This window comes from Heloderma suspectum, chromosome 1 (assembly GCF_057233095.1).
Source record: "Heloderma suspectum isolate Gila_16-S chromosome 1, 16-S_ref, whole genome shotgun sequence".
Lineage (NCBI taxonomy): Eukaryota > Metazoa > Chordata > Lepidosauria > Squamata > Helodermatidae > Heloderma > Heloderma suspectum.
Window position 1 is genome coordinate 326095934 of NC_139458.1, and position 27213 is coordinate 326123146.

The window sequence follows — 27213 nt, forward strand, 5'->3', positions numbered from 1 at the left end:
ATGGAGCCATCAGAGAAACACCTGTTTGAACACAAAGGATTCTATTTCTTAGCCGATGTGGTTACACTAGAATACCTAGATTCACTGGAGGGTTTTGAAATCAGAGACAGTGATGCATTTGTAGTCACTTATCCTAAATCAAGTAAGATTTGAAGTGTTTTCCTAGCAAAAGCCTTTTATCAGACTTAAGTATTCATGCTTTTAGTATTAACTTGTCACAACTGAACAGTAGCAGGATTTTAGCTCATTATTTCATGAATTAGCAGGAGGACATAAAGGACAGAGGGATATTGTTTGGGAGGAAATGTAGCAATGAAAAAACATCAGATAATGCTATTGGGACGTATGTGTATTAACCGCCCCCATTGGCATGTTTACGGAGCTGCTTTGGGTATTCTCCATTTCTGAGAAACTGCCTTGAATAAACGGCCAGTAGAAGACTACAGTCCAGCGAAACTAAATTTACCACTGAAGAAGTGTTTCACTCGTTATTCAAGTACACTCAAGGTTGCACTTCTAATTTTGTTGATTATAGAAATTCATCCCTGTCTTCCAATACTGCATTTGATGTATTACTAAAACATTTGTAGCCTGAGCTGAACATCTTAGCACAATAGTGCCCTTGTAGTGGGATACAAGTTTGTTGTGTGGATCACAACAAACTGGCAAATTCTGAAAGAGATGGGAGTACCAGACCACCTTACCTATCTCCTGAGAAACCTGTACGAGGGTCAAGAAGCAACAGTAAGAACCAGACATGGTTCAATAACATGGTTAAACCAGACATGGTTCAATAACCAGTCTGTTTCCCGCCTCCCAGCTGAGCAGAGCAGAGCAGAGCAAGCTGCTCCAGCTGGTCCAGGGACTACAGAAGCAGGCAAGCTCCCAGAGAGCGAGCGAACAGAGCGAGCGAACAGGGGGAGCAAACAGGAGTTGGCCAGGGGAGTTGCAGTGGTTGAAGAGACAAAGGAGACAAAGGAGACAGAGGCTAAGAGGTAAGTGGGTTGCAGGAAGCCCAGGGCGCTGCCCTTTATCCTTCTGACTGGCTGTGAGCTCACCAGGAGCTTCTGAGAGCTCCAACTGAATTGGAGGGGTGTGGCCTGAGTACTCCCAGCAGCTGACTGGGCGGGAAGCTTCAGTCTGTTTCCCGCCTCCCAGCTGAGCAGAGCAGAGCAGAGCAAGCTGCTCCAGCTGGTCCAGGGACTACAGAAGCAGGCAAGCTCCCAGAGAGCGAGCGAACAGAGCGAGCGAACAGGGGGAGCAAACAGGAGTTGGCCAGGGGAGTTGCAGTGGTTGAAGAGACAAAGGAGACAAAGGAGACAGAGGCTAAGAGGTAAGTGGGTTGCAGGAAGCCCAGGGCGCTGCCCTTTATCCTTCTGACTGGCTGTGAGCTCACCAGGAGCTTCTGAGAGCTCCAACTGAATTGGAGGGGTGTGGCCTGAGTACTCCCAGCAGCTGACTGGGCGGGAAGCTTCAGTCTGTTTCCCGCCTCCCAGCTGAGCAGAGCAGAGCAGAGCAAGCTGCTCCAGCTGGTCCAGGGACTACAGAAGCAAGCAAGCTCCCAGAGAGCAAGCGACCAGAGCGAGCGAACAGGGGGAGCAAACAGGAGTTGGCCAGGGGAGTTCGGCAGGGGAGGTCAAGGGGGAGGCCCCTAACATTTTTTTTTTAACTAACTTTTTCCCATTTATTTGTCTTGTAACACACACTTCCACACCAGTGGGACTCTGCTTTTAACCTCTACTGAGTAGAGGAGCAGGCACAGGCTAGTCTAGAACAATCACAAAGCTAGACACAAAAAGGGAAAAGGGGCTATGGAAGGACAAGAATCTCCAGTGGTGGTGACCTGCAAGGTGTGTGCCATGTTTGTTTTCTTGCCTGAGAACAACATGGCCTACACCTGCAACAAGTGCAAGTTGATCACGCTGCTGGAGGAAAAAGTAAGTGGACTGGAGCGGCGACTGTCAACCCTCTGGGGAATAAGAGAACACGAAGAGTTCTTGGACAGAATGGGGGAACTACAGCAGCAAAGGGCAGACCAGAAGCTTGAAGAGCAACAGCAAGATGAGGCAGTGGGAAATGCTGAGGAGAAGAAAAATGGAGTAGAGGATACTCCTTGGAAAACGGTGACAGTTAGGAGAAGAAGAACTAGACGCCACTCTGCACCAGTGGAAGCGGTGGAGCTGTGGAACCGATTCCAGGTACTTGCAGATGAGACTGGAGGACAGCCTGCAGAGGAAGAATCACAGGGGAACCTGCATGAGAGTGAGCAAGAGGCTAAAGGTCAGTCAAACAGAGGCGATGAAACCCAGGCCTACAAGAAGAAGAAGAGAAGAGTGGTAGTAGTGGGAGACTCCTTGCTGCGTGGGATCGAGACCCAAGTATGTCGCGAAGACCCGTGGACTCGCCAGGTATGTTGTCTCCCGGGAGGACAGATTAGAGACGTGACTGAAAGGTTGCCTGCACTCATAAAGCCCACTGACAGGTATCCCTTTCTTCTCATCCATGTGGGAACAAATGATACCGCCAAGCGGAGCTACGAAGAGATCACGTCAGACTTTGAAGCTTTGGGAAGGAAACTCAAGAACTTTGGGGCCCAGATAGTTTTCTCATCCATCCTTCCAGTAGTTAGAAGAGGGATAGAAAGGGAACGAAAAATACTCCGGGTGAATGACTGGCTACGAAGGTGGTGCCGACGAGAGAGATTTGGATTCTGGGACCACGGGCTATACTTCCTGGAAGATGGGCTGTTGGCTAGGGATGGGTTGCACCTCACAAAGGATGGGAAGAATGTGTTTGGCCACAGCATGAAGAACTTCATCAGGAGGGCTTTAAACTGAATCCTACGGGAAAGGGAGATGTAATGTTGGGGGTAACAATGGACGTAGGCGCATGCACTGCAATGGAGAGAACAGCGCTGATAGCGCCCAATAATAGTCTTCAGACACATGTAGGAAGAAAGCCAGACTATGAAGCACATGGTCTTCGATGTCTATATACTAATGCCCAGAGTATGGGAAACAAACAGAACGAACTTGAACTCTTAATACAGGAGGGAAATTATGACTTAATAGGTATAACTGAGACTTGGTGGGATGACTCTCATGACTGGAATACAGCAGTTGAAGGATATAACTTGTTCAAAAAGAACAGGAGGAACAGAAAGGGAGGCGGGGTTGCACTGTATGTGAAAAATACATATCTCTGCACAGAAATACAGGAGGAGGAGCTTGGTAGCCCCATCGAGAGCATCTGGGTTGAAATAAATGGAGCAAAGAATAAAAGGAACCTGGTGGTCGGAGTCTACTACCGGCCACCCAATCAAGGAGAAGCCAAGGATGAAACTTTTGAAAAGCAAATAGCCAATGTTTTAAGGAAGCATGATGTAGTAGTAATGGGGGACTTCAATTTCCCCGATATTTGTTGGGAGACAAATTCTGCAAAACATGGCCCCTCCAGGAAATTCCTGACTTGTGTGGCGGATAACTTCCTCCTACAGAAAGTAGAGGAAGGAACTAGAGGATCGGCTATCCTTGACTTGATCCTAACCAACAGAGATGACTTAGTGGATAAAGTAGCAGTTACAGGAACTCTGGGGGAAAGCGACCATGTTGTACTTGAGTTCTTGGTTCTAAGGGAAGCAAAAGCCGAGTGTACTCAAACGCGTACCCTGGATTTTAGGAAAGCTGATTTTAATAAACTCAGAACAATGATCAGTAAGGTCCCATGGCAAACAATGCTAGCGAGAAAAGGAGTCCAAGATGGGTGGGAACTTTTAAAAAAGGAAATTCTCAAGGCACAATCACAAACAATTCCAACAAGAAGAAAAGGTGGAAGACAACAGAAGAAGCCAATGTGGCTTCACAAAAAGCTTAGGGATGACCTGAAAACAAAAAAGGACACATATAGGAAGTGGAAAGAAGGCCAAGTAACAAAGGAAGAGTACAGGCAGGTAGCACAGAATTGCAGGGATGGCGTCAGGAAGGCTAAAGCGGAGAACGAGGTGAGGTTAGCGAGGGATGCTAAAAACAACAAAAAGGCTTTCTTCAGCTACGTGCATAGTAAAAGGCAGAGGAAAGAAATGGTTGTTCAGCTATTAAATAAGGATGGCAAAATGATAACAGATGACAAAGAAAAGGCAGAGGTGCTCAATTCCTACTTTGGCTCAGTCTTCTCCCAAAAGAGGGTCTATGACCCCCCTGGCAAAGGCGAAGTACAGGCTGAAGGGGCAGGATTGCAGCTTGAGATCGACAGGCATATGGTCAAGGAACACCTCATTACTGTGAATGAGTTCAAATCTCCAGGGCCAGATGAACTGCATCCTAGAGTAATAAAGGAACTGGCAGAAGAACTCTCAGAACCGCTGTCTATTCTCTTTGAGAAATCATGGAGGACGGGGGAAGTGCCAGATGACTGGAGGAGGGCTAACGTTGTCCCTATCTTCAAAAAGGGTAAAAAGGAGGAACCTGGGAACTACAGACCAGTCAGTCTGACATCAATCCCTGGGAAAATTCTGGAGCAGATCATAAAGCAATCCATCTGGAAGCACCTTGACAACAATGCCGTGATTACTCGAAGCCAACATGGATTTGTCAAAAACAAGTCCTGCCAGACAAATCTGATCTCATTTTTTGATCAAGTCACCTCCCTTGTAGACCGTGGGAATGCTGTAGACATCATATACCTCGACTTCAGCAAAGCTTTCGACAAAGTGCCCCATGATATCCTGATGAGCAAACTTGCTCGAAGTGGGCTAGATGAAACAACGATCCGGTGGATCCACAGTTGGCTACAGAATCGGACTCAAAGAGTGCTTATCAATGGGACCTTCTCAAGCTGGGGAGAGGTAACGAGTGGGGTACCGCAGGGCTCAGTCCTGGGCCCAGTGCTCTTCAACATTTTTATTAATGACTTGGAGGAGGAGGTGCAGGGAATGCTGATCAAATTTGCAGATGACACAAAATTGGGAGGGATAGCTAATACTTTGGAAGACAGAAACAAAATTCAAAGTGATTGGATAGACTGGAGTGCTGGGCAGAAAACAACAGAATGGCATTTAATAGGGACAAATGCCAAGTTCTGCACCTAGGAAAAAGAAACCAAATGCACAGTTACAAGATGGGGGATACGTGGCTCAACCACACTACGAGCGAGAAGGATCTTGGAATTGTCATCGATCACAAGCTGAATATGAGCCAACAATGTGATGTGGCTGCAAAAAAAGGCAAATGCTATTTTGGGCTGCATTAATAGAAGCATCGCTTCCAAATCCCGGGAAGTACTAGTTCCCCTCTACTCAGCACTGGTTAGGCCTCATCTGGAGTACTGTGTCCAGTTCTGGGCACCACACTTTAAGAAGGATGCAGACAAGCTGGAGAGGGTTCAAAGGAGGGCAACAAAGATGATCAGGGGACTGGAAACAAAGCCCTATGAAGAGAGACTGAAAGAACTGGGCATGTTTAGCCTTGAGAAGAGAAGACTGAGGGGAGATATGATAGCACTCTTCAAGTACTTGAAAGGTTGTCACAGAGAAGAAGGCCAGGATCTCTTCTTGATCATCCCAGAGTGCAGGACACGGAATAATGGGCTCAAGTTACAGGAAGCCAGATTCCGGCTGAACATCAGGAAAAAACTTCCTGAGTGTCAGAGCAATACGGCAATGGAACCAATTACCTGGGGAGGTGGTGGGCTCTCCCACACTGGAGGCCTTTAAGACGAGGCTGGACAGCCATTTGTCAGGGATGCTCTGACTTGGATTCCTGCGTTGAGCAGGGGGTTGGACTCGATGGCCTTGTAGGCCCCTTCCAACCCTACTATTCTATGATTCTATGATTCTATGATTCTATGGAACAACCGATTGGTTCAACATTGGGAAAGGAGTACGACAAGGCTGCATATTGTCGCCCTGTTTATTTAACTTATATGCATCATGAGAAACGCTGGGTTGGATGAACCACAGGTCGGAATTAAGATTGCTGGGAGAATTATCAACAACCTCAGATATGCAGACGATACCACCCTAATGGCAGAAAGCGAAGAGGATCTAAAGAGCCTCTTGTTGAGGGTGAAAGAGGAGAGTGCAAAAGCTGGTTTGAAACTCAACATTAAAAAAACAAAGATCATGGCATCTGGCCCCATCACTTCCTGGCATATAGAAGGGGAAGAAATGGAAGCAGTGACAGATTTTATTTTCTTGGGCTCCAAGATCACCGCAGACGGTGACTGTAGCCATGAAATTAAAAGACGCTTGCTCCTTGGGAGGAAAGCTATGGGAAACCTAGACAGCATAGTAAGAAGCAGAGACATCACCTTGCCGACAAGGTCAGTATAATCAAAGCTATGGTTTTCCCAGTAGCAATGTATGGCTGTGAGAGCTGGACTATAGGGAAGGCTGAGCACCGAAGAATTGATGCCTTCAAACTGAGGTGCTGGAGAAGACTCTTACGAGTCCCCTGGACTGCAAGGAGGTCAAATCAGTCCATCCTAAAGGAAATCAACCCTGAGTGCTCATTGGAAGGACAGATACTGAAGCTGAAGCTCAAATATTTTGGCTACCTAATGCAAAGAGAAAAACTCCCTGGAAAAGACCCTGATGCTGGGAAAGACTGAAGGCAAAAGGAGAAGGGGACGGCAGAGGATGAAATGGCTAGATAGCATCACCAATGCAATGAATATGGACTTGAGCACACTGGGGGAGAGAGCGCAGGACAGGAAGGCCTGGCGTGCTATGGTCCATGGGGTCACGAAGAGTTGGACACAATTGAGTGACTGAACAACACACAAGTGGGATACAGATAAAAAAAACTCAGACTAAATAAAAGTGCCTCTTCTTTTCTCACAACCAGTACACCAAGTGTCCAAGTCAAGGTCATTTGCGGCAGTAAAAAACTGGAGCCAGATCTCAGTTCCATCCTTGCGCTTCATAAACTGTACATGAAGGAATGTCAAGGAAGAGTGGACAAGCACAGATATACTCAGTAGCTCACTCACAAGAACAGGTTCTTGCTAAAGCTGAGCAACAAAGGGTAAAATCCAACATAAGTCCGATTTAAAGTAGACCAATTGAAATGAATGGAATTTAAGTTAGTCATGACTAATATAACTCTTAAGTAGGACTCATGTTGGATTTGACCCCAAATCTACAATTCACTGTATGCCCTCAAATTCACTAATTCACTGGTACATCAGCAGAATCAGGGAAATCTCAAACTCCGGCATGTATATAGCATAGCAGCAACCTCTTCAGTAATCAGCCTCCAATCTTCTGTTACTCAGGGTCCCCCCTCTGCCAAAAACCAGGTGTAGCAAAATCAACTTCTGCTTTTCGAGTTCATCCATCTACCTCCACCACCCAATTACCAATAGCTCCCTTGTACAATTGAGCCCGGATAGCTGCAGTTGTCAGCCATGGTGTAGAAACGCCTTCCCCAACCTGTTTCCTCCAGATGTTTTACACAACTCCCAGCACTTCTGTCCATTGGCCATGCTGGTTAGGGCTGATGGAACATTGAAGTCCAAAACATATGGAGGGCACCCTGTTGTGGAAAACTATTGTAGAACAATCACGTAAGCTTATGACAGTCCAGAAGCCTAAAAAAATGGGGAATACATAACTGTAAGTATTGTAATAAGGTTTGTGCCAAGCCCAGCATCCTCTTAAAGGGCATCTGCACTTACACAAATGAACAACCATATCCTTGTAAGTCAGCATTTTGTAGGAGTTGGAGACTTAGGCAATATGAAGAAAAGCTGCTACATCTGGATTGAGTCCAGGATCTGCCTTACATAGGTGGAACAGCTCAATTCCCAGACGGTCCTCAGACCAATTTTTAGGGATGCCTGTTTCTACTCGCCACCAGAGCTCACCCCATTCAGCAGGGTCCTCAGTCCTTAACTTTTCCAGGGGCAAGAGGGGCTGCTGTGGAAGGATGGGGCAGGGAAGTCTACTTCAACCAGCCCAGTTACATGCACCTAAATCTGGATCCAACCTTCTGTATGTTGCCTATTTTATTTACCTCATTGCAGCTTATTATTATCTCAACCATCAGCTGTCAAAAACCCTATTCCCAGAATAAAGCAATGCAAATAATCATGACAAGAAGTGAAACAGCTTAATCAAAGTTCTTTGGAGGGCTGACTTATTTGTATTTTTCTCTGAATTTTTACCATTATCTGTATTTATTCTGCGGTGGGAAGAATTTACAATACATTTTTTGGTAGCATTGTTTCAGAAATGAAGCATCCCCGTGGTGTTTGAAACATTTTTCTCCTTCCAAATCACTCCTCTGCAGTCACCATTTCTAAAACATTTTTGGCTAAGGGCGGAATCCTATGGCCGCTAGACAGCATCTAGATAGCCATAGGGGTTTTCATTTTCTGGGAACCGAGGTTGGACCCAGGGCTCCGAACTTGGTTCCCGGAAACCTCGCTCCCGCCCCCTCAACTGCCGCCTCGTAGGTAGCGCAGTTTGTCCCCATCTCCGTGCTTGTAAAAGCAGCAGGGAGCAGGCCAAAAGGGCATGTTTCCGGGGGAGGCAAGGAGACCACAGAAGCGTTATTACTATGCTTCCTTTGTGCCATCTGGCCTCCCCACACCCGAAGTGCCCCAGTTAGACAGCTGAAATCGGCTATCTAGCTGCAAATGCAGGGCAACAAGAGTGTGGAGGAGAGGATCCCCTCTGTGCTCTGCCCACACTGCATTGGATAGTTGGCCACCTCTTCAGAGGCGGCCAACTATTCCTATAGAAATTGTGCCTTAAACCTCCTATTCCTTATTCACAACTGACAGAAGCCTAAGTACATCTTTTCAAATACATACATACATACATACATACAATTAGAAATACAAAGACACTAAATATTACGTAAATAATACAAAATGTTTAAAAATTGAGCTCTCAATATAGAAGTGTTCCTAAATTTACTTCTTTCCAAATCCACGTATCAAATCACATTACTTCCACAGCCTCTATCTTCACATTTTGATAAGTAATTCTCCTGTTCCAGTTTTCTAAAATTCTGGTAAAAGAGTCCTTTTCCACTTGCTGAACAGTTCACTTTTTTAAATAATAAGTTTTATTATACATTAACAATCTATACCAAATGTTGTTCTTCCAATCCTCTGTAGAAGGTGGCTGTTGTTTCTTCCAGATCTTAGCAACCCGAATATGTGCAGCTATTAACATATTTCCTACCAATTTAACTAACATGGAGTGCAATCCTATGCTTGTTTAGAGTAGACAGAAAAAACTCCTACAATTCCCAGCATGTCCTAGCCAGCATGGCTAGCTGGAGGGATGCTTGGAGTTGTATGCCCTTTTGCTGTCTAAACATGCATAGAATTGTACCCTTATTAGGTTTTATTGTTTCAAGTCCTGCTAAGAGGAGAACTAAAGGATCAAAAGGTAATTTATATCATGGGTTCTCTTCAGTAATATCAAAGTTTGCCGAAAACTTTCCAGTAGGTTTACATGCCTACCAGATATGCCTGAAGTCTGCTTTATCATACATACATCTCTAAGAGTAAGCATGTGTCAAATGATACTGCTTTTGTAATTTATAAGCAGCATGAATTCCTTAAGCAGTGATATCCAAAGCATAATTTGGGCCTTCCAGACAACTTCCCTTCCATCGTTCTCAAATATTAATCTCCAACATTTCCACCACCTATTCTTAATACCTCCTTCCAACTCTTGTACAACAGATAATTATTGGTGCATCTTTGGAAATAACCCCCTTTGACCCTTATAATTAATTTATATTCAAATTTTGTGACTGATCTAAACAAATCACCTCCTATTCCTCATTCACAACTGGAATGGAGCCTAAGTACCGCTTAATTTTGGTGGGTCTCATTCAATCCTTCTTGCCCTTGCCTTGCAATTCCATCCCCTTTGCTGTCTCCACCATCCTTTGTTCATCCTTTGCTGTCTCCACCAATGCTGCCATTTAAGTGGTAAGCTTCTCAAGAAAGAGACATGATTTATTTTGCCATGTTCAAGTTGATTTCACTGAATGAATTAAATCAGGTTGTTCATATTCACAGGCACTATATGGACTCAGCAAATTCTGAGCTTGATTTATCATGAAGGTCATCGCGATGGAACTGAAAACACAGAATTAATAGACAGAGTTCCATGGCTGGAGTACAATCTCTTGAATAGGGATTACACTAACCGCACATCACCACGTCTGTTTGCGACCCATCTGCCCTGCTATTTTTTTAAAAAAATTATTTATTTATTTATTTATTTCTACACTGCCCAATAGCCGAAGCTCTCTAGGTGGTTCACAAAATTAAAACCAAACAACACACAATAAAACAATTTAAAATATATAGAACATTAAAACCACAATATAACAATACAACCACAATAAAACCTAGCAGCAGTGCAGGAGTTTAAAATACAGATTTAAAACAGCAAAGATAAAAATTTAGAAAGCTAAAATGCTAAAATGCCTGGGAAAATAAAAAGGTCTTCACCTGGCGCCGAAAGGAATACAATGTAGGTGCCAGGCAAACCTCACTAGGGATCTCATTCCAGAGCCGGGTTGCCACAGCAGAAAAAGCCCTCCTCCTAGTAGCCACCCTAGTAGCCACTATTTAGTGCCGAAGGGGTTAAGAAATGGAAGAACAAAGGTAGGAGCTGCCACTTTTATAACTTTTCATTGAATCAATTTTGTCTTATTCTAAGTTAACACTTCAATTTCATAGACAATACTGTTTGCAGGAAAAGGAGAACCAGCAAACCTGAAGCTAGCACATTTAAAGGATGCCTATGATTCAAAGAGTGTGAGAACCATAGAATCATAGAATAGTAGGGTTGGAAGGGGCCTACAAGGCCATCGAGTCCAACCCCCTGCTCAATGCAGGAATCCAAGTCAGAGCATCCCTGACAAATGGCTGTCCAGCCTCGTCTTGAAAGCCTCCAGTGTGGGAGAGCCCACCACCTCCCCAGGTAATTGGTTCCATTGTCGTATTGCTCTTACAGTCAGGAAGTTTTTCCTGACGTTCAGCCGGAATCTGGCTTCCTGTAACTTGAGCCCATTATTCCGTGTCCCGCACTCTGGGATGATCAAGAAGAGATCCTGGCCTTCTTCTCTGTGACAACCTTTCAAGTACTTGAAGAGTGCTATCATATCTCCCCTCAGTCTTCTCTTCTCAAGGCTAAACATGCCCAGTTCTTTCAGTCTCTCTTCAGAGGGCTTTGTTTCCAGTCCCCTGATCATCTTTGTTCAGAGCAATAAGATCAAAGCCAGATAAAGGTGGTGGGGTTGTTGTTGTTTTAAAATCTGTAGATATTTAAGAGGTAAGAATGAAAGAAAACTATGATATGAAAGTCTTATAGGAGTGTGTTTCTGCAGCAAAAATGGAGGATCATAGTTAACTGGGGAAGAAAAATGAGAGGAGGTCTTACACAACAGAAGAAATTAGATTACTTTTTACATTGTAAAAGTCTCTGACATACATGTTGCAAATCTTTATATGGGAGAAGGGCACTAGGACTATGAACCAACTATGCAGAACATTTTTAAAAATTCCATTATCAATGAATTATTTATTTCATTTATGTACCTCCCTTCATTAATTGGTTCTAAATGTTGTTCATTTGGAAAAACAATAAATACAATACAAAATGATAATTAAAAAATACTAAGCAATTAAAAGCAGCAGATTTAAAAGTTCAAGCTGTGACATTAGAAGGCCTGGGAAAATTATGTGCTGGCACCAAGAAGATGGCAAAGTAGGGACCAGGCAAGGCTTCCTGAGGAAGGAGTTTCAAAAACGGGGTGCCACCATTGCAAAGGTCCTTTGCCTGGTTGCCACCCACCATATCTCTGGGTATAACTAATCTAAAAGGATGTTGACCATAAACTAGAGATAAAGTCAGACGTATTATGAGTAATACTACACTAGAGAGAACAATCCTATTGCTAAGCACTTTTTTCAGCTTTACAGAAGACTTTGACCAGCTAGACATAATCAATATTATTGTTCCTGCAGCTTATTTATGTGGCCAGAAACCCAAAGGATGTCTTGGTCTCCTTATATAAGTTTTCCAGATTTACAGTCCTATTGGGAGAAATAAAAGACTTCACCGTTTTCATGGAACTATTTTTGTCTGGCAAAGGTAATGCTTACCTTATACTGTAATATGAATCATTTTTGCCCTACAGCATGTTTCCCCACGAAAACAAACTGAAACAAGAGAGATCCCTATGGCAAGTTTCAACGCATATCAAATAATTCACCCTCTCCTCATAAATAGAAAGATAAGAAAAAAGTACACATTCAGTAACGTACGTAACCACCCTTTCTCCATAAGAAACCCCTTGTAGAGGGAACTATGGGACCTGGGTTCAAACTCAAGTGAAATGAGGACAGGAAATAATGTCATGGCCTTAAAATAGTGCACAGTGGCTCCCACCCACTAGAAGCCATGTTTCCTGAAAAGAGGTAGCACAGAAACATGAAGTGAGGAACTTATTAGAAGACAGAAAAACAAAAACTAGCATTTATTTAACAAGGAAGGGGAAAAGAAGGCAAAAGCAGGATGAACTATTCCAATACAGTTCAATGTAAGTCTCTAAGCAAGAGAACAGGAGTGGATGAAGGCCAACAATGGACTCCAACCTCAGATCCATGAATCTGAACTATCCTGAGCTCCCACATGCTGTCTAGGGGCCACAGGATTGCTCTCTAAATGTCTTAGAAACTGGTTGCACACATGGGATTATTTTTCCTAATTATATTTTTTGCTACATGATTTATTTTATATATACTGTAATTATATTCAGTTTATTCAATATTTATTTTAATTTTAATATAAAGGGTTTGATCCAGACTTACTTAGAGAAGACCCATTTAAATCAGTGGGACTGAAGGTAGTTATGACTAACATAAATACCATTGCTTTCAAGTAATTAAAATATTTATTAATTTTGAAAATTAATTTTAGTAAAGGGAAAAATCCACATCAGCATACAAAGCAGCCAGATTATTCCAACATTTCCTCTTCCTTATATCAAGAAAAATGGGCTACCAATCATTGGAATTTGTTAGCTATTCCAAAAAATATAAATTGTTGTCCTTCCACAGGCAGGGAAAGACATGTTTATTCAGGCAGGCCTTCGGCATATAAATTGTTCTGTGTCTGAAAAGGTTTTTAATTGATGCTGTTTATTTCTTTTATTGTTGTTGTTTTAATTGTGCATCATTTTACCCCAAAGATGGGGTAAAATAAATAAAATAGTAGGTGGTGGTGATGGTGGTGGTGGTGGTAGCAGAAGAGGGAGGGTTTGTTGTTTATTCGGTCAGTCGCTTCCGACTCTTCTTGACTTCATGGACCAGCCCATGCCAGAGCTTCCTGTTGGCCGTCACCACCCCCAGCTCCCCCAAGGTCGAGTCCGTCACCTCCAGAATATCATCCATCCACCTTGCCCTTGGTTGGCCCCTCTTCCTTTTGCCTTCCACTTTCCCTAGCATCAGCATCTTCTCCAGGGTATCCTGTCTTCTCATTATGTGGCCAAAGTACTTCAGTTTTGCCTTTAATATCCTTCCCTCAAGTGAGCAGTCTGGCTTTATTTCCTGGAGTATGGACTGGTTTGATCTTCTTGCAGTCCAAGGCACTCTCAGAATTTTCCTCCAGCACCACAGTTCAAAAGCATCTATCTTCCTTCGCTCAGCCTTCCTTATGGTCCAGCTCTCGCAGCCATAGGTTACTACAGGGAATACCATTGCTTTAACTATGTAGACCTTTGTTGTCAGTGTGATGTCTCTGCTCTTCACTATTTTATCAAGATTTGTCATTGCTGTCCTCCCAATAAGTAAACGTCTTCTGATTTCCTGGCTGCAGTCAGCGTCTGCAGTAATCTTTGCGCCTAGAAAGACAAAGTCTGTCACTGCCTCCACATTTTCTCCCTCTATTTGCCAGTTATCAATCAAGCTGGTTGCCATAATCTTGGTTTTTTTGAGGTTTAACTGCAATCCAGCTTTTGCACTTTCTTCGTTCACCCTCGTCATGAGGTTCCTCAGCTCCTCCTCGCTTTCAGCCATCAAAGTAGTATCATCTGCATATCTGAGATTGTTAATGTTTCTTCCAGCGATTTTAACTCCAGCCTTGACTTCATCAAGCCCAGCACGTCTCATGATATGTTCTGCGTACAGGTTGAATAGGTAGGGTGAGAGTCTACAACCCTGCCGTACTCCTTTCCCAATCTTAAACCAGTCCATTGTTCCATGGTCTGTTCTTACCGTTGCTACTTGGTCATTATACAGATTCCTCAGTGTCAGGGTGGACACTGAGCCCATAGAATCCCAGAGTATTTCTGATTCTGAGGAAGAGGAGTCGCTCCTGGGAGAGGAGCACGCTCCTCTTTCCCAGGGCCAACAGCTGATGGAGATTCCTCCCACCGGCATTCCTGGCATAGATAGCAGTCCTGGGTAGGGGTGAACGAAAGTCACTTACCTTTTCTCGCAGCTTTTTCGCGGTGGGGGGGAGCACTTCGCTGCTCCCCCCGCGAAGTTCAGGCCGGGGGGGGAGGCTTCCCGCCTCGCCCGGCCGAAATTCAGGCCGGGGGGGGAGGCTTCCCGCCTTGCCCGGCCGAAATTCAGGCCGGGGAGGAGGCTTCCCGCCTCGCCCGGCCGTGAACACGAAAGTTAAAAAAAAAAAAAAAAAAGTCCCCTGATAGGCTACGTGACGATTCACGTAGCCTATCACGGCTAGATCTGGAAAGTCAGCCGTGATAGGCTACGTGAATCGTCACGTAGCCTATCACGGGTGACTTTAAAAAAAAGAAAAAAAGCGCGTACGCGAATGGCGGCCCCCATAGGGAGCCGCCATTCGCGTTCCTTATTTAGTTGCTGTAGTCTACGTCAATGTTTATGTAGACTACGGCGAAAATAAGGGCAACGCAAATAGCGTTGCCCTTATTTTCGCCGTAGTCTATGTAAACATTGACGTAGACTACAGCGACCAAATAAGGAAGGGGAATGGCGGCTCCCTATGGGGGCCGCCATTATCCGTACACACTTTTTTTTTTTTTTTAAAGTCACCCGTGATAGGCTACGTGACGATTCACGTAGCCTATCACGGCTGACTTTGCAAATCTTGCCGTGATAGGCTACGTGAATCGTCACGTAGCCTATCAGGGGACGTTTTTTTTTTTTCTTTCATTGCAATGGCGGGGGCGGCAGCCGGTCAAAAGACCGGCTGCCGCTCCCGCCCCGCTCGAACACCGGACGAACCGCCAGCCGGACCCGCCGCCGGGAGGGACATTCAGGGAAGGTAAGTCCCGTCCCGGGGGGGGGCGGGGGGCGGGGGGGCGGAGGATTTCTCCCCGAAACTTGTTCGGGGGGCCGAACACGTTGGCGCTCGGCCCCCCGAAGTTTCGGGGAGAAATTCTCTGCCAGCCCTAGTCCTGGGAGTGACAGAGCGTGGGAAGCAGACTTGATGGATGCGCGACACCGACGCAGAGAGTGGCGCCAAATGGAGGGCACGGAAAGGAGGCGTAGTGCCCGGTTGGCGTGCAAACAACGGCTGCACCCAGAGGATCCAAGGGAAAAGGGGAGGGACTCTCCCTAGCCCTTAAGTTCAGGGGTCTGCCAGTGATTCCCTTTCAAACGGGGACCAACTGTTCCAACTTAAAGCATAGGTACTCTGCTGCTCATATCTAGTTGCTAACAGTAGCGTTGTTAAGTTGTAAAAGAGGAATAAAGCTTTGAAAAGAATCCCTTTGTCTGTGTCTGGACTTGGCTACTGGATTAGACTGAGAGAGGCCTCCAAGGAGCCCTTGACATTCAGGAGGCAGACAAGATGACTTGGTATCCCCATACCACCAAGGACTTGCCACAATTTGTTATGATCCACACAGTCAAAGGCTTTAGAATAGTCAATAAAACAGAAATAGAAATAGTTTTTCTGAAACTCCCTGGCTTTCTCCATTATCCAGTGGATATTGGCAATTTGGTCTCTAGTTCCTCTGTCTTTTCTAAACCCAGCTTGTACATCTGGCAATTCTCGTTCCATGAATTGCTGGAGTCTACCTTGCAAGATCTGGAGCATTACCTTACTGGCATGTGAAATAAATGCCACTGTTCGATAGTTTGAACATTCTTTCCTTTTTTGGTATGGGGATATAGGTTGATTTTTTCCAATCTGTTGGCCATTCTTGTGTTTTCCAAATTTGCTGGCATATGGCATGCATCACCTTGAGAGCATCATCTTGCAAGATTTTAAACAGTTCCGCTGGGATACCATCATCTCCTGCTGCCTTGTTATTAGCAATGCTTCTTAAGGCCCATTCAACCTCACTCTTCAGGATGTCTGGCTCTAGCTCACTGACCACACCATAGGGATGTACAAAAGTGACTTACCTTTCCACGGATTATGTTGATGTTGGGGGGGAGGCATTCCGTCCCTCCTCCTGGAATCCTGGCTGGGGGGGGAGGTGCTCCGTTCTTCCCCCCCGGAATCCTGGCTGGCCGGCTGTGCTCCACAGCGATTCTGCAGAGCCGCCGGCCGGCTCCACCAGCAGCTGGACAGCCAGCCGCTGGCTAGCAGGGATGCAAATGGCGGCAGCTGTAGCCGCCGCCATTTGCATCCCTGCAGTCAGCCGTGATAGGCTACGTAAATGTTTATGTAGCCTACCACGGCTGATTTAAAAAAAAAAACAAAAACGCACGTACGCAAATGGTGGCGGCCATGGCCGCCACCATTTGAGTTCCTTATTTTGGCACATCTTAGTCTACGTAAACATTTACGTAGACTAAGACAGCGAAAATAAGGGGAATGCAAATAGCGTAGCATCTACGCTATTTGTGTTCCCCTTATTTTCGCTGTCTTAGTCTATGTAAATGTTTACGTGGACTAAGACGTGCCAAAATAAGGAACACAAATGGCGGCGGCCATGGCCGCCGCCATTTGCATACGCATGTTTTTGTTTTGTTTTTTAAGTTAGCCGTGATAGGCTACGTAAACATTTACGTAGCCTATCACGGTGTTTTTTTAAAATCTAGCTGTGATAGGCTACGTAAATCTTTACGTAGCCTATCACGTTTTTTTTGTGTGTTTTTTTACTTGATCTCTTCTGCTTCTGTTAGGTCTTTGCCATCTTTGTTTTTGATCATACCCATTTTTGCCTGGAATTTACCTCCGATGTTTCTAATTTTCTGGAAGAGGTCTCTTGTCCTTCCCATTCTATTACCTTCTTCCACTTCCGCGCATTGCATGTTTAAAAATAATTCCTTATCTCTTCTGGCTAACCTCTGGAATTTTGCATTTAATTGGGCATATCTCCCACTTTCACTGTTGCCTTTTGCTTTCCTTCTTTCTTGGGCTGCTTCCAGTGTCTCAGCAGACAGCCATCTTGCCTTCTTGGTTTTCTTTTTCTTTGGGACGTTTTTTGTTGCCGCCTCCTGAACAATGTTGCGAACTTCTGTCCATAGTTCTTCCGGGACCCTACCTACTAAATCTAGTCCCTTAAATCTATTCTTCACCTCCACTGCATATTCATGAGGAATATTCGTGAGCTCATATCTAACTGATCTGTGGGTCTTCCCTATTCTCTTTAGTCTGATTCTAAATTGTGCAATAAGAAGTTCGTGATCTGAACTACAATCAGCTCCAGGTCTTGTTTTTACTGACTGCATAGATGTCCGCCACCTTTGGCTACAAAGGATGTAGTCAATCTGATTTCGGTGTTGACCGTCTGGTGAAGTCCACGTATAACGTCATCTCTTAGGTTGTTGGAAGAGAGTGTTTGTTATGCACAGTGAGTTGTCTTGGCAAAATTCTATCAGCCTATGTCCTGTTTCATTTTGTTCTCCCAGACCATGCTTGCCTGTAATTCCAGGTGTCATTTGACTACCCACCTTAGCATTCCAGTCTCCTGTAATGAAAATAACATCTTTTTTTGGTGTACTATCCAGTAGGTGCTGCAGATCCTCATAGAACTGATCTACTTCTGCTTCTTCAGCATCTGTGGTTGGGGCGTATCACTGTGATGTTAAATGGCTTACCCTGAATTCCAATTGAGATCATTCTGTCATTTTTTGGATTGTATCCAAGCACTGCTTTAGCCACTTTATTATTAATTATGAAGGCCCTGAAGAAGGAGAGCAAGACACTGGAGGATAAAACAAGGAGATGGGGCAGAGACAAGACAAGAGGGGAGAAATGCGAGAGGAGGCTCTTCACAGTGTGGAGAAGGCAGGAAGCAGTAGTAGGTGGTAGGTGGTGGTAGCTGAGCAGGGAGGGTGGCCAGAACTGCCAAAGCAGGGAGGAAAGCAGGAGGCTGAGCAAGGGGATGAAGAAGGAGTTGGGAGAGAGGAAGGACAAGAGGGGAGAATTGTGGGAGGAGAGAAGAAAAATTAAATATACATAGCAAGGCATAGAGGAGCATACAAGGAGAAAGGGAATGGAAGGCTGCAGAGGGACTGAAGAAGGGGGAACCAGAAGCAGAGAAAGGCACCAAGAAACATAAGCATGGGAGGTGGGGTGCCAGGCCTGGCAGATTCCCCTGCTCTCCTCTTAGCTGGAAGGAAGTACGGGACAATCCTCAGTGCTGATGCTGAAGCAGGGATACGGTGCAACATACTGTTGCATGTCACACTTGCTCCCTCTAATAGCCAGCTCAGGTGGACAACAGTGCCTATCGGTTTGGAAGCTGAAGTGGGCCACCCCAAATAAGGGAGCATGATGTCAACACAATTGGGGACACCCTTGGAACATAGTAATAAGTTTGTAAATTGAAAGAAGAGTTTTGCTTTTGTTTTTTGAATCCATCATAATAAGAACAGCTGTGTCAGCTGAAAAGAAAAACAGGAAACTGAATTGGGAGTGGGATCTGGCCTGCCTGAGCCCCAAACAGTTTACAATATGCTGGAGAAGGTATAGATGGCTGTCAGGAACCCTGAAGGAAGCACTTCTGTTAAAGGGTGAAGGTAAACAGCAACATTTTGTTGCAAAGTCACCCTTGTTCCCTTCTATTTTTATGCCTAAAAGAATAGACACGTTGTTGTTTTATTAGGTTGGATCATCAGCCTAGTTATGGTTTTATGTGTGTGACTCCCATACTGAAGTTGGCAGGGGAGAAGAAGAGAACTGAAACATTGTAAATTTGTGGCTGAGGCAACATCTGAACTGGAAGTGTGCAGCGCAACTAACTGCACTGTGTGCCCTTTATATGTGCTCTAAGACTTATGCCAAACTAAATTCTCTCCTACCAGTGGTAGCTAGTTCATGGCTAGACCACATAGAAGGCTGGTCTGCTCACAGGGATGACTTCAACATTCTATTCCTTACCTATGAAGAAATGAGGAAGGTAAGACATAATAGTGCTAGTCAGTCTGATATTATAAACAGCCAACAAAACCCAACTAACTTTTTTGTAGCATTTTCACTTTTGGACCTCAGACAGCTTTACATAATGCAGCAAGGAAGCAATCTGCAGAGTAAACAGTTATTCAACAGTCCTTATGGAAGCAGTTTCTGTGCCTCCCCTGCACAGGGGGGAATTCTTCTTCATTAGGTGCTCAAGTAGCTTGTGGCATATCTCCACTGTTAGTGTTCTGCCATCGAACTATTCGTGGACTTTCTCACATCCCGCCACAAATAGCAAACATTTCTTTTTCCACTTGTACGTAATAGCACTGTCTTGGATACAATGAGCATGATGCATATGCAACAGGTTTTTGTTCGTGCAGTATTACTGCTCCTACTGCAGACTGTGATGCATCCACTTGTATTGTCACTTAGGGGTGCTGGAGAAATCCACCGTGGACTCAAACAGAGTCTGCGGTGGACCGGCTGCACTCACCTCCGCATCTGCAAGAGTTCTCGTGGGGCGGCTCCAGCTTTCTAAAAAACACAGTAGGCTAATGGTGGCTGTCTTTAGCTTATTGCAAGAAAACTACAGCTGCAAATGGTGTATTGTACACCATTTATGGACATAAAGCACTTACTTTTACATAAATGTAGCCATAAACACCTGCAATTTATGTAAAAGTAAGTCCTTTACGGCTGCAAATGGCATAAAATATGCCATTTACGGCTGTAATTTCCCTGTGATAGGCTAACAGCAGTTGCCATTAGCCTATCATGTCTTTTAGAAAGCTGGAGAGCCACTTTGCCAACTCCAGCGGATGCGGCAGGGCTCTGGAGAAATCTGCAGGGCTCAAAGCGACCAAATTGCCCCGTGGCAGACCCCCCCCCCCCGGAATGGACATTGGGGAATTCGCCCTTCCCTACTGTCACTTCTTTTTCTGCATCAAAACACTGAAGGGCTGGTCCTCATGTTCTTGTTATGAATTGTTCTGTTTCTTGGAAGGTTCTGTAATAGGATTCATTCCAAACCCATTCCATGTCCTTCCTAAACAGATTCCTCAATGGTGTAATCACTTATGTCAATCACGGAAGCTGTCACACTTCCAGACTCTGTGCCTAGCAGTTGCAGGTTCAAAGGTCCAAGAGTTCCAAGGTGGTCAGCACAAACAGGGAACAGGCAAAATCTCAACACTCCAGGTATCAGGCAACAAGGTCCCAAGGAAACACAGCAGACAAGGAGCAGGCAGGTGTGTTAGAGTTCAGACCAGGGTACTCACACCAGGAATCAGTCAAGAAAGCAGTCTAGAGTCAAGGCAAGGAAAAACCGGATTCAGGAAGGTCTGGTCAACGTTGTTTCCAGCAACTCTCTCACCTTACCTGCTGTTTTTATGCAGAGGCTGTTAGAGCTACACCCAAGCCTCAGCTGTGAGCTGTTCATGACTGCAGCTGAAAAGGTCCTCCTTGTGAGCAAGCCTCCTACATGTGGATAGACCTTTTCTCACTAGGAGGCCTCTGGGTTAGTCTAGCACTCCATCTGAGTTCCTGTCTTTTCAGACAACATCTCTCCTGAGCGCTTGGGAGTTTCTCTGCCTCCACCTCTGACGCAAGAGTCCTTATCCTCCACAGGTGATGCCCTCATGGTGGTCACTCTGTGGGCCCGGCCTTCTCCTGGTCTACTGGCAGATCCTGGGCATTGCTGGTGGAGGGTGATTCCTTGGCTTCCAGCTCTTCCGAGGAGGAGTCTTCCAGTGGAGGCATGAGAGAAACCCTATTCAGGCATTCCTGGAAGCATATTGTTTAAACACCTGAGGAAGGGGAGCGCTCAAGCCCTGCCCCTTCTGTCATCACTCTCATCACCCTGTACGTGTGGAGGGTGACTTGTCTAAAGACGGGAGCCTCCTCAAGCCATGGGGGCTCTCCGTGTGATCCAGAACTGGCCTAAGAGGTCAGCAAACTTTGGTGCCATGATTCCACTTTCAAACTTGTGTGTATGTACATATGCATACATAATTATTTAATCTAATACATTTTTTCAACCTGCCTTTTAGGGAGTTCACCCTCCCAAGGTGGCTTAGAGAGCAATTGGTAAAACAATAAGTTATGATTACAAGCTACACAGACTTTAAAAGTAAAAAGAATTAAAATAACATCAGCTGATACAGCAATCATTAAAATACAGTACCATATTACCACAGTACCATAATGTTCTAGCAGAATAGAATAAAACAGTTTTTAGAGCTCCTCTAAAAGCCAACAAAGAGGGCACCATACATTATCTCCCTCAGGATGGTATTCCAAAGACTGAGGTGGGGGGGGGACATGTCTTATACATTTCTTATTATCCTGCCTGCTGTATTATTTTTAGCTGCTAAGCTGTGTGGTTCTCAATTGTACATGCACTCAATTGTCAAAACTGCGTCCAATTTCAGGATCTCAGAAGCTCCGTATTAAAAATATGCAACTTTCTAGGAAAGAGGCTGACTGAAAAGGTGGATGATGTCGTGGATAAGGCTACATTTGATAAAATGAGAGCGGATCCCAGAGCAAACTATGACAGCCTTTCTTTTAATGATGAAAATGTAAGAGAGAGATACTTTCTTCACAAAGGTAAATCAGTTGCAAATCAGATTCAGTGGCGGTGTTGCACAATGGCCCACTTGGCATCTATCTCCTCTGATGTCTTTTAGACACCATGCAATATGGTTTTTTTTTATTTTCACAGGATTTTAAAATTTCAGTTTTATTGTGCTGATTTATGCGGCTTTGTGGGCTTTCTTGATGTTATTGTGTTTTCTTATGGTCTCTAGTTATATGTTATTGTTTCATTTGCAAATATTTCAATCAAAGGGTGTTACATAAATTTTTCATAAATATTAATCAGTGGCAAAACCTACGGTAGTTTGTGAGTTATGGTTGAACTGAATACACAAAAGCTGGGAAATCATTTTTTCAACCATAATGCCACCCCCCTTTCAAACCACAATGCATCTTGCAAACTACAGTGCACAATGCATGAGCCCATTGAGATGCACACGTGACTGTTGAACCACAGGGCTCTGGGACCTATCAGTCAACAGCCTGAGCCTAACCCTAACCCTTTTTAGTTTAGTTTTAGAAGTTTATTTTTTGTAGGAAGGTGTTTGGTGTGCTCCCAAGGGGCAGCATGGACATTTTTGTTTGTTGTTTTGTTTTGTTTGTTTTTCTTTTGGAAGGAGTGGTTGCTGCAGGTTTAATTGTTAGCTTAATGGTTAAATTCAGCTTAGTTGGGAAAAGGGGAGGGTTTTTTTCAGTGGACAGGAGAATTTCACCCAGAAAGACATTAAAAAAGAAACCTGAGAAAGGAAAAAGAATATTCAAAAAGTTATGCAATTCATAGGGCTGATTTAAAAACAGTCTCATTCAACATTAAAAGGTTAGGCAGTACCATAAAAAGTCCAGGATGTTTAAATTGATTAAGGATCTGAAGCCAAAAATAATGATGTTACGGGAAACACATAAGGCAACGGAAAAGGATGGTATATTTGATAGTAAGCACTGGGGGTGTGTGTGGATTTATAGCTAAAGGATCTTGCAAAGCTAGAGGGGTGGCAATTTTAATCAAGACCAAAATTTATTTCAAAGAGACAACATCATGAAAGATAAGGAAGATTTATTTTTGTGGAAGGAATTTTGAATGGACTCACAAAAATTACACTAGCGTCAATATATAGCCCAAACACAAACCAACTAACATTTTTAGACAGAACCCTAAGAAAATTATGTAAATTTACAGAAACAGAATTATTGATAGGAGGGGATATAAATTTGAATTTACAAGGGGCAACAGTAACCATAGCAGGAAACATCATTAAACAAATAAGAAAGGAATCTCAACACCACAAGCAAGTAATGAAATGTATGAAAATATTACAAAAATATGAACTTCATGGAACGTTGGCAGAATTGCATTCCAAAGACTATACAGATTCATTTTACTCATGACCCCACAGTTCATTCTCAAGGCTTGAGAAAATAATGGTTAACAAAGGGTCTATTGCCATGGATAGTCAAAATAGACATAGGCCAAATAAACATATCTGACCATGCCCTAGTGCTCCTAGAGATGGCAATGTGTGCCAAGGAAAAAACAATACCAATATGGCGGTTACACCCTACTTTAATAGCACAACAGGAATGTAAAAGTAGAATACAGAAGGGGTTAGTAAACTACTTCAGAGAAAATCACATTAAAGACACTTCAGAAAAGATAAGGTGGGATTGTATGAAAGCAATAATAAGAGGACAATATATTAAGGAAATGGTCATAATTTGGAATAACACAAAAAAACAGAAACTAGAATTAGAAAAAAATTGTAGAAGTCCTAACAGCACAATATAGACATACTGGATCACAAGCAATTAGACATAAAATGGGAAGGAAAAGAATGGAACTAAATTTGCTAGATTTTGATAAAACAATGGTAGACCTGGTGTATGTTAAACAAAGATATTACAAATTTGACAGAAAAGGATCAAGAATGCCAGCAAACAGGGTTTAAAAAAAGGAAAAACTGTAATAGAATTGTAACTTTAACAATTGAGGAAGGGACAAAAATTTACTGTGCAAATGAAATGGCGAAAATATTAACCAATATTATGAAAAGTTGTACAAAGGAACAAATATAGAGAGGGAACTTAAAACAATACCGACAAGAAAATAAGAGTATTGGCTTAACAAGGGAGCAGATGATATATTTAGAACAACCTATAGCACCAGAAGAAATGAAAAATGCTATAAAAAACCTGAAGTCTAATAAAGCCCCAGCCACAGATGGCTTTACACCTGAATTTTATAATGCATACGCTGAACTATTGATCCCACAACTTTTAAAGTCTTTCATGTGATACTACAGGGAACACAATCATCAGATACATGGAAACAATCAAGGATAACTCTTTTATTAAAACCGGCTAAGACTCCAGAATTTGCTGATTCATATTGGCCCATTTCATTATTAAATGTGGACTATAAAATTTTTGCTACTGTATGGCAAAAAAGACTAAAGAAACTGATAGGTGAAATAATCCACCCAGACCAGTTTGGATTTATTCCAAAAAGGTATATAGTGGATCCTATGAGAAGATTATATAATTTAGGGCACATTCCTAACTAGATAGGCGGCCGCCTCTGACTGGGAGGCGACCACCTATCCAAAGCAAGGCAGGAATGGCACGGGGCGATCGTTCCCGCTGCACCTCTCCTTCCTTGCTATTTTTCACTAGACAGCTGTTTTCAGCTGTCTAGAGGCGGCGGGGGGGGGGAACCAAGAAAGGAAGCTGCCGCACGACACACAGGATGTGTCATACGTGCAGCTCCGCTCTCCCCGCCCCGGAACTCCCCCCGGAATGCCCCTTTGCAGTCACTCCATGCTCCTCTTCCAAGCGCAGAGGATGGGGCTTCTCCACGCTGTCTCGGAGGCAGCGTGGACGAGGGGGGAGGTTGGTTTTCTGGGAACCAACCTCAGAGCGTGGGCTGTGAGGTTGGTTCCCGGAAAAGAACATATCCTATGGCCCTATAGACAGTATCTAGTGGCCATAGGATTGCTCCCTTAATCCCTTATGCAACAGAATGGCGGAGTTTTATCACATATACAAGCAAAACAACAGCATCAACATAGGTCCCAACTGCCTTTAATAACCTATCATTGCAATAACATTTAACTTAAAGAATACTTTCTCTGGAGATAAAATAACAGACAAATAATTTCAGACCTGTTGTTATTATAGTTTAAAGAGAGTATAAAGTCAGTCGAACTGTAAGTGATAAAGTTAAGAAGACAAGAGCCCACTTACACATGTATTTGTATGGAGAATATCGGCTGATTGAATTATGTATTATGCTTTATGCTGAAATAGAAAATTAATAAAATTATTTTTTTAAAAAAAACCTAAAGTGAAGCCATTTCAGTACTGTTAAAATAAAGTGGGGTTCTTTGCATTTTGCATACAGAGTTTCTAAATTCGCCAAGGAGTAGGAAATTCCAGGGGTAGTCACTACAGAGCACTGGAATGTATGGCATTTCTATTAGATCTCCTTATTTATAAAGATGCACAATGAGCATTGGAGACTACTGCATGCAAGTCCACAGACTGTGCTAGTGCATAAAGCAGCATCAGTTCCCTAGAGCAAAGCATATGGCTTTGGGACCCCATCCCCTCCAATATGAGTAATGGATGCTGCTGCAGCAAGACTACTGGCACTGGGGTCTTCTCCTGGCTCCTGTAAAAGTGTGCCTGTTGTGGCTTTCTGATACTTCCAGTCCCCACATACTCAAATGAGAACTGGGCCGAAGAGTTTGGTCTAGCTTTTTTCTTTTGTCGGCCCCAACAGTTGGGGTATACCAACAGTTAGATGAGAAGGTCAAGATAGCCCCCCCATCCTATTTTTTTTTACAATTTAAGAAAAACACAAGCTGTGACTTGTCTGTGCTTGGCAGCCTGGCTGCTGAGTGATTTGAAAGTCTAGTTGCAAATATTCCTGGGAATGAAACTACATCATCATGTAGCTTCATTCCCAGGGGCATTTACAGCTCCACTGAACACAGCCAAGCTGCAGTTTGGCTTTTTTTAGATGTAAAATAACATGGCAAAAAATACCCAGACCACCTTGTCTAAGCACCCCCCAGCAAAGAGCATACAGTTTCACCACTCCTGCCCCCCAAATCCTGGAACTCTCCCCACCACAGTCATGGGGAAGAAAGCCCAGCAAAGGTGGGGGAACAAAAGAGTACCCAGCCCTAACTTAAACTACAGAAATTAGTTATAGGAATCCATTTGATGCTCTATCTTTCCTTCTGCTTCTTGTATCAGGTACTATTGGAGACTGGAAAAACATTATGATGGTTGTGCAGAGTGAAAGGTTTGACAGTGTTTTTAAGGAGAGGATGGAAAAGCTGCCCTTCAAATTCTGCTGGGACATCAGTGACACATTATGAATCCACTTCCAGCTTGAAAGAGGAAAATCATACGCAATGTACAAATTTCATCCAGACCTGTTTAAAACAGAGACGACAAAACACCTACTTAGAACAGTCCTTCTGCAGCACCATAGCCACCGAATTTTGAAATATACAGAATACGTTTATTCAGTACTAGCTGAAGTATCTGACGTTGCCCTGATTAATTTAAGTAGAACATCCATTTCACTTTTTGTTTACTAATTGCTACTAATTGTCTTTGGCTTTTTTGTATACCCGGGCAATGCTGCATATTTAGTCTATTGTAATCAAATACATTTAACAGTCAATTTCCTTTTTTGGATCACTACAAACAAATTAAAATTTAGAGAGCTTCTTTGTACACTATGTTGGCTGTTCTTCCATTGGGTACTAAAATAAACAAATGGTGAGGTGAACTTACACAGGAACATGCAATGTAAAACTGTCCATGAGAAAAGTATTCAGTCTGCAAGGCCAAACTGGCAGATTTCGGTGACTGTCTGTGTAATTTGTTAATAGTCATAGCAAAGCAGGGTTTAACTGGAAATGGAAAGTTGGACTTACTATGAAGTTGTGTTCTGGTCAGCAAGAGATGGAGCAGTCAGGAAAGAGTTATCTCTCACCTCCATGAAAGTCAGGGCCAATCAAACAGACTTCTTGCCATCCGGAAGGGGAGGAACCCCTCTCAGTTGTCAGGCTTGCCTCAGCTTAGGAAAAATCTTGTCGAACTTTAACAGAGAAAATTAACCAACAACTTTGAAGAAGAGAGAAAAAATCAGAGGACTGTCCAGTTGAGTCCCATAGTAGCTATGGGGCACTATGCAAACGCATGTCTTGCAACCAACACTGTATGCATAACAAACCCAGGTGAGACTGCCTGCTCCATCCCTCCCTGACCAGAACACCACTTCATGC

At 43.8% G+C, this 27213-nt stretch overlaps 1 protein-coding gene across 1 annotated transcript; it reads left to right on the forward strand.

The window, feature by feature from the left end:
* Positions 1-26663, forward strand: LOC146359446 (amine sulfotransferase-like). Its single transcript, XM_084815346.1, has 6 exons — positions 1-142; positions 10727-10788; positions 12001-12127; positions 19225-19319; positions 21751-21928; positions 26171-26663. Exons 1-6 carry the CDS (start codon positions 1-3, stop codon positions 26293-26295), a joined length of 729 nt encoding a protein of 242 aa, XP_084671472.1. The 3' UTR covers positions 26296-26663.
* Positions 26664-27213: the final 550 nt, after the last annotated feature.

Excerpts from the sequence above, each read along its gene's own strand:
- LOC146359446 (XM_084815346.1), top strand. The coding sequence starts at position 1 with ATGGAGCCATCAGAGAAACACCTGTTTGAACACAAAGGATTCTATTTC. Across the intron at positions 19,320-21,750 it reads CCTATGAAGAAATGAGGAAG|GATCTCAGAAGCTCCGTATT; the intron begins GTAAGACATAAT and ends GTCCAATTTCAG. Across the intron at positions 21,929-26,170 it reads GAGATACTTTCTTCACAAAG|GTACTATTGGAGACTGGAAA; the intron begins GTAAATCAGTTG and ends TTCTTGTATCAG.